The sequence below is a fragment of the Branchiostoma belcheri genome, unplaced genomic scaffold (assembly GCF_001625305.1).
Source record: "Branchiostoma belcheri isolate BF01 breed outbred unplaced genomic scaffold, Haploidv18h27 scaffold9, whole genome shotgun sequence".
NCBI lineage: Eukaryota > Metazoa > Chordata > Leptocardii > Amphioxiformes > Branchiostomatidae > Branchiostoma > Branchiostoma belcheri.
In genome coordinates this window covers 647,239-654,738 of record NW_017804575.1, presented here as the reverse complement: position 1 = coordinate 654,738, position 7,500 = coordinate 647,239, and the positions used below count along the sequence as shown (strand labels likewise).

General features: G+C 41.0%; 2 protein-coding genes across 3 annotated transcripts in view; both read right to left on the bottom strand.

The window, feature by feature from the left end:
• LOC109487851 (angiopoietin-1 receptor-like) overlaps positions 1-2,299 on the bottom strand; it is a 15,704-nt gene extending 13,405 nt beyond the window's left edge. Inside the window, exon 1 of one of the 2 annotated variants that reach the window (XM_019791950.1) lies at positions 2,042-2,299. The gene's annotated coding sequence lies outside the window, so the exon portion shown is untranslated. The remainder of the gene's footprint in view (positions 1-2,041) is intronic. The other variant, XM_019791952.1, reaches the window with a different exon arrangement.
• A 308-nt stretch (positions 2,300-2,607) lies between these two features.
• On the bottom strand, positions 2,608-5,857 carry LOC109487576 (fatty acid hydroperoxide lyase, chloroplastic-like). Its single transcript, XM_019791584.1, has 3 exons — positions 4,869-5,857; positions 3,367-3,509; positions 2,608-2,836 (listed from the first exon to the last, which is right to left on the bottom strand). Exons 1-3 carry the CDS (start codon positions 5,811-5,813, stop codon positions 2,608-2,610), a joined length of 1,317 nt encoding a protein of 438 aa, XP_019647143.1. The 5' UTR covers positions 5,814-5,857.
• Between the last annotated feature and the right edge of the window lie 1,643 nt (positions 5,858-7,500).

The following is a 7,500-nucleotide window of genomic DNA, read 5'->3' as shown; positions in this document are numbered from 1 at the left end:
CCAAAACTGATGCGCGCGTGCGAATAAAAAAAAAGTTTTGCAAAAAAAAAAAGTTGCTTTCACTATGAAATCTACGTGGTTCTGAAGGTTGAACAAATGGCACAGAATATGTTATGGCGAATAATCTACTCTTCGAATTCATTTCTTTACATTTTTTTACATTCTTTTTTCCTTTGATTTTGGCATTCTACAACATTGGTATCGTTTCTAAATGTTTTCCTTGCAACTTATGGTATATATTTGCTCATTTAGCAACTGTTTTGCAAGATTTACAGTATGGTTGAAAACTTTTTTTTTTTTGGAAACGGCCGAAAATTCATGCGCGCGTGGATGTCATCCATATAATGAAATCAACATGGCCTTACTACAACAAACAACAAGCTAGTACTAGAAACGAGGTCATAACCTGTACAGGTACCTGTTGTTTACGTCTACATCAATCACTGTTCTTCATGTTCAAATACAAATTTTCAACATGATTTATTCTTTCATATGTTATTATTTGGATTATGCTTAACTTAACTACTTTATTGTTGGATTTGTATAGTTCTATACATTGTTGACTTTGAAATGTATATATGATATGAATCTTTATTGCATGTTCTTGCCCAGATGGGCTAAATGCACAAGAGGATATCCAGTATACAAAACATATGAGTATTTCATACTGGTATGCTATAATATTCTAATGCAAAATGGTAGGAATCTATACATTACAATAATACTATAAACTATCTATCATCTACTGTTAGTTGCCCTTTCTTCTCTCTTTTTGAAACATTTGGAAACATAATTACATAGTTTGTCTACTGTACATTCGTTCTTGTATATACTGTATAAATGTTGTTTTTTTGTATGAGTGGGGGCAAAAAAAGGTGCGTATACAAATGTGTTGCCCTCTCTTTCACTTTGGGAAAGATTCTAATGAACAAATTTATCGTTCATGAAGAAGGATAACTAATGTCATTCGAGACGTTCGGAAGTAATGTCAGTATTTTACCCATCTCCCGGTAGTTTAATTTGCTTTGTCTTTGAATATTGTTTACCTAGCAGAGTGTCTAAAGCCCTGGTCACAACCCGCCGTACGTGCTTTTTGTCGGTACGTTTTTGGGAGGCCACGTCTGCTACGTTTTTTCTGAAAACGTGTGGAAGGAGTGGCGTCTACACACGTCACTCGCACGGTTGTGCAAGGTGTAAGAGTGTGGTCTGCACGCCACGTCTGGCCGTGAGCGGTTGCGTGCATCGTTCGTTACGCGAGTGGTAAGTGAGTTGTACGACGTACTATCTCTGTGCGATTGCAACTTTACCGTAAGAAGGCCGTACTCACATGTGCTTCTTCTGTACGGTACGTACGGGACTCGCGCGTCGCTCGTACTCTCACGCACGGGTGGTGAATCCGCAGACCGCACGTAGAAAAAGTTTTACATGCACTTAAAGTTCTACGGCGTGTCTGCGTGCTCCCAAATCCGTAGGATTCCGTACGGAGGCGGTACTCACCACTTACGGATCCCGTACGTTTGCCCACGTTTTTGCACGTAAACAGCACGCAGAAGCACGTACACGTAAGGCGGGTTGTGACCAAGCCTTCTGTCAGTCTGGTGTTCAAGAACCAACGATACATGTCGTGTTTATGGGCGCAGCCATACCCATAGTAGGCCGTCGTACGATTTCAATGTCGTATAATTTTCAATCAGAATCTTACAAAATCAACCATCGACAAAGGACAGAGCTTTCAGAATCGAGACAGATTTTGATACCACATGATGGCCGCAAGGATGACCTCAATTTGTGATCGTAGGAAGGTCGTACGACATGTAATCTGTCCTTACAGGCTGAGAACTAACCTCAGAGACCCTTCGTGTTTCTCGTATGCAGCACAATAAACAGAAATTTAAGATAGGTCCTCTTTGCTGTGCTAATCTTTAATGTCTTATGCTACATGTATGGATGTATTTTTGCTGACGGCCCACAATCGCACTAACGAATTCTAACGCACTCCAAATGCTTCAAATCCACTGCAAATATAAAGAGGTTTCCTTACCTGAAATGTAACAAACATAATAGATAGGTGTAGATCTTTCTGTAGTTAACTCTCACGGCGGATAAAAACTATCCCCGAACTAACGTCCCTAGTCCTAACACCGTCTTATAAGAACTTCCTCACTTGTGTGTCCCCCACAAAGGAGTTATGAGGAAGTATGGTTTAGTGTTACACTTTGCAATTCAAAACACTGATTTAATTTGTTTACAGGTGACAGTGACTGTGGGGCTTAAAGGGAGGCATTTCAACACTAGACGCTGTTTTTTGTGTCGTGAGTGTCGACAGAACAGGTATCATTGTGCCTTGTGATCTAAATTATGTGCTTCTGTATGTGGTGTTTTTACACAATTCGTTGATGACAGAAACTAAAACAATAAAGGTTGCTCCCTTAATATCATTATTATCACTATTATTGCATCCCCAATACGTGAGGCATCTATTTTTTTTTGGGGGGGGGGATGATATGATACAAAACAAGCAACCGTTTTCTGTCACGACGTCACATTTTTGTCTTAAGGATATTGATCAAGACGTTTTTCCACCCTGAAATTGCATCGAATGTCTTCCTACAGTCCCAGTGCACGTCTGGCCTCAGCTGAGTGGAAGTGGAACCATGTAAAGCAGACCAGTTGGTCCGGTTTTCCCAGCCGACTCGTCATGTCTGACCAGACGGGCATGTCTTGTAAGTCCCAGCTGCAGTAGCACAGCAAAACCGCTAGGGTCGCTTTCATCAGGATGAACGCAATGCCCATCCCAGGGCACTGGTGGTTGTCCAGGCTAGCTGCCTCCAAGAATCTGAAGAGTACAAGGCAAAATGAAGAAATAATCACTACTAGATTATTATAGGCCCCCTATTGGCTTCGTAAAATCCTACAGCAGGATTTCAGGATTTAATATCTCGTGTTCTGGACATGCTATGATCATGATTTCTCAAACTTAGGTAGCTTTTGAGCTTATGAAAAAGTGTAAATTCAAGCCCCCTAGCAGTCTTTATGTAACTGCAAGGGCCAATTTGGTTTAAGACTTTGGACGAGATTAATTTCAACCGGGTTTGACGGATTGCCATGACTTTTGGTATGTTGATAGTTTCGATGACGATTGATTTGATATTAATTATGCAAATTATTGGAATATTATTTTAAGATAAGACTAGGATTTGAATAACGTGGTACTAGTATTTGGGTAGAGAAAATATAGAAATGATATAATTTTGATGACCTTGCTATTTGAAAAAAAAATCCTTTAGAATACATCAGTTATGAAAATAATATATGTTAACATTCTCTGCATGTTTTAATTTTAAAAAATACTGAATTGTTTTGTACCTTCCATGAGAAAATACAAGATGATTTTTCTTTTCTTCATCGTCCAGAAAGCGGCGACACCTGAAGAGCCCCGGGTTGAGGAACGCCGAGACGTCCCTCTGCGCCCAGAAACAACTACCGAGCAGCTGCTCCCCCTGGCGAACCTGCAGATAACAGCAACACTTAGTGGTAGCAGAACACAGTTTTCGCCCTGTGGAGATTTCTATAGTTAAGGACCCCAAGATGACTCACTTCGACGCGGTAAAAATTATAGTAGGGTGCACTTCACAAATATGAAAATCGAACATGTTTGAGAAGAAGGTACAAACTACAAAATATCGAGAAACCAAAAAATCCTGTCGGCGTATCTGCTCGTAACGTACACTTAGAAATCGCCCTCTACGGAAGTGACCTGAACTGCAGCCGACTCGTAATACGGCGCATTTATACACGAACTGCAAAACCTTTACAATTTAAATCATACAGTCTCAAACCCGATACATTCCTACACCATACAGTGCAATTTACATCTGGCTGACGCTCTTATTAGGCTTTCTACCCAGCCTTCAAGAATATTCTCTGTACTACTTTCTATACCCGCGTCACATTAATACTGTATGCTGCTACCTTGGTCGAAGTCTCAAGGTCTCATCTTAGCAAGGAAGGCTATCATTGTAGCATTTGCAACCAACCCTGTCAACAGACAGCCTAAGGACCAGTCCAACCAACCACTCTGGTCTGTCTAGAGACAACAGTATCCGTGATGCTGGAAACGCCGCAGGTCCAGTAAATTGTGAATATTTGGGCTGGTTTTCTGTTCGACTTTTTCGGCCACACTTACTATTCTGGAGTGGCAGACTGAGGAGGGATTTATTTTAAACACAATGGACGTTTTAATCGCGTTACTAAGGTGTTTTTAAACAACGCAATGGACGTCATTTGCGTTACTATGTTTTTAAAAAAACAGTGAACGTCTCAATTGAGTTACTAATGTTTTTCAACAATAAATACAAGACTGGATCGGTCACTGAAAGTCTCCATTGAGTTACTAACTTAAAGGGTTTTTTTAACAACAAGCACTGTGGGCGTCTTAATTACGTTTCCAAGTTTTTTTTTTTGTTGTTTAAACAACACAGTGAACGTCTCAGTTTTCACCCTACAGTGAAATTAAATTCCTGTGGGGTCGTGTGGCGTAGCGGCGCAGAGTGCGCGACTCGGAACTAAGAGTCCCGGGTTCGAGTCATGGGAAAGGCATTTTACACGACTTTCCTCACTTAGCTCAGGTGTAAATGAGTATTGTCCTGTCATGTATTTGTCCCATGTGTTGATGGTGGCATTAATATAAGTTGAGTGTGTCGTCACCATGTCTGGTGATTACATGTTGGAATAAAAAAAAATTAAATTCCCGACCACACAATACACGAGGTTTATATATACATGTACGCCTCGGTGTGGTAGTTTATCTGAAGATCTGTCATAAATACTAGAGTCACAAATAGAGTTACAGTTAATTAATAACTAACCTCCTCCTTAACCTTCCCCGCCGAAACCGTGAAGTCTTTTTTCGCCACAGCCCAGAAGTCGAAGACTGGCGGGTGCATGCGCAGAACCTCTAACAGAAAGCTCTCCAGCTCTCTCATCTCCCCAAGACTTTCTTCCGTCATGTTTCCGAACTCGCTGATTACTTGCTGCGTCGTCGTTTGGAGATCCTTCTTCTCAAACGCAAGGATGGTTTGCAAGCGGGCGACGGAGGTAACTATGGCGGTTGTCACCGCCCCGCACCCGTTGAACAAGACGGCGTACATGAGAGTCACCATACCGTCCTCCGCCTGGAGACTATGTTGTCGGCACAAACGGGTCAGCTCTTCGTACTTCGGCGATTCCCCGATACTTTGGAGAAGCTTGGGGAGGGCTTCCATGGCAAGGTTGTGTTTTTTCTTGTAGGCCGGCATCGGAATCCACGTTTTGAGTTGGATCATTCCGTTCAGCCATGTTAGAGCCAGACGCCCGTCAAGCTTCGTCCCGAACACGGCCTCAGTCAAGGCCTCACTGATGATATAATAAACTCTGTCTTCAAAGTCTGGAACTGACTTGAGCAGGGACCACTCCTCAAAGTGCCCCAGGATTGTCTTGAGGAGAAGAGATGGGACTCTATTCTTACATTCCTTCAAGACATCCATCAAAAAGGCTTTCTTACGACGATGTTCTTCTCCGTTTGCGAACATGGACGGACAATGCCCCCTCCGGACAGTCTCGGGTACTTCGCTGTAGCCAAAGCAACATTGCTCCTTGTCCACTAAGTCCGGATTGAAGACATAGTGGATGGTCTCTTGAGTCAACAGGCTGACACAGGGGACCCCGACGTTTGTACGGGCGATAGCAGGGTGTTCTCCTCGGGGATTTAGCGCGTGAGGTCCCGACTTCTTCGTCTCCAGTAGTCCGCTGGTGTTGCTCATGCAGACACCCATGGTTCAAAACAAACGAATCTTTCCTGTGCTGTACATAGTGCCTGTTTTTCAAAAGGCTAGTACTCGTAACTAAAGAACTAAACAACCCTGTCAAAAGGCCAAGGACCAGTCCAACCACTCTAGTTTGTTTAGGGGCAACAGTATCCGCGATGCTGGAAACGCCGCAGGTCCGGATCCAGTAAATTGTAAAATATTTGGGCTGGTTTTCTGTTCGGAGTTTTCGGCCACACTTACCATTCTAGAGTGGCAGACTGAGGATGGATTTATTTTAAACACAATGGACGTCTTAATCGCGTTACTAAGGTGTTTTTAAACAACGCAATGAACGTCATTTGCGTTACTATGTCTTTAGAAAACAGTGGACGTCTCAATTGAGTTACTAATGTTTTTCAACAATAAATACAAGACTTGATCGGTCACTGAAAGTCCCCATTGAGTTACTAGCTTAAGGGGTTTTTTTAAACAACAAACACTGTGGACGTTTTTAGTTGTTTAACCTACACAGTGCACGTCTCAGTTTTCACCCTACAGAGACCACGCCTTCAAGCACGAGGTTCATACGTAAGCCTCGGTGTGGTAGTTTATCTGAAGATCTCAGCAGAATCTTTCTCCACCGTCCGGTTCCTCTGGCCAATTATATTTTAGGACGTTTTCTACTACTGCAAATGAGTCTGGTGGAGACTACTAGATTTTGTCCTAAATCAGTTTAAAAAATCGTTTTCACTTTAGGCCACAGTAAATTAAATACATATCTTAACTAACTAGCGTACGAAACTGAAAATCAAAAGATGAAAGAAAGCCATACTGCGTATTGTAAACAACAATCATTTGAACACGTAATTTTAATCATCGGTCGCCAGTAACACCTATTAATTGAAGTCATCAAAAGCAGTCAACGAATGCAATCATTTTTTCTTCAAAGTAGAAAAATATAACCACCATCTTCGCATCGCTCTGCCAAACAAAATTGAAAATAAGACGATGAAAGTAAACAATATCTGATCAACAAGAAAATTGTACATTGAAACGATGAGACAATTTTTGATTAAACGCTTATTTGTCTTAAAGCTTAATGACCAAGCCATCATAGAGAAAACAGTACAAAAATGCAACCATGATACAAGTTTATAGCATACTGATAGAAGCAATTATAATGAAAAAAGTATACAATTATTGCAAGTAGTAATTCAAAAGCAAACTAACATTTGTTGGGTCGGGGGTGTTGTAGGGCTAGAAAATTTTTCTTTTTAACGACAAAACCTCGACTATTTCCTTTCAGTTTAGCTTGATTTGAAAACACAACAAGTTACATTTTAACACAATATCTTTATTTCTTCATGATCTGATACACATTTTGTTGCACCTATATAGTTTAATACCTAGTTGCTGCTTATAGTTTTTCTCATGAATTGGCCTGAGACATCAAGTAGTAAGTATTGATGAAATTTAGCAGTTGCTCTCGATTGCCTTGTATCTGACAGATACACTTTATACTCCTGATCTCCAAATTCATTTGTCCCAAAAAGCATCCATGTAAGCATTACATAGTTTTCAACACAGATGACGGTAATATATTCTTACAAGTACCAGATTTAGATCCAACATAACAAATTACATTACCGCTTCGATACAATCCGTTCCTGTTCCATTAACTTCAATTCGAACGAAACATCTGAATTGCTGTAAG

What these genes read in the sequence shown, in the direction of transcription:
- LOC109487576 (XM_019791584.1), bottom strand. Translation starts at nt 5,813, where the DNA reads ATGGGTGTCTGCATGAGCAACACCAGCGGACTACTGGAGACGAAGAAG. An exon ending in CGGGGAAGGTTAAGGAGGAG is followed by an intron (nt 3,510 to 4,868) that starts GTTAGTTATTAA and finishes TGTTATCTGCAG; the next exon opens with GTTCGCCAGGGGGAGCAGCT. An exon ending in CTTGTATTTTCTCATGGAAG is followed by an intron (nt 2,837 to 3,366) that starts GTACAAAACAAT and finishes TGTACTCTTCAG; the next exon opens with ATTCTTGGAGGCAGCTAGCC.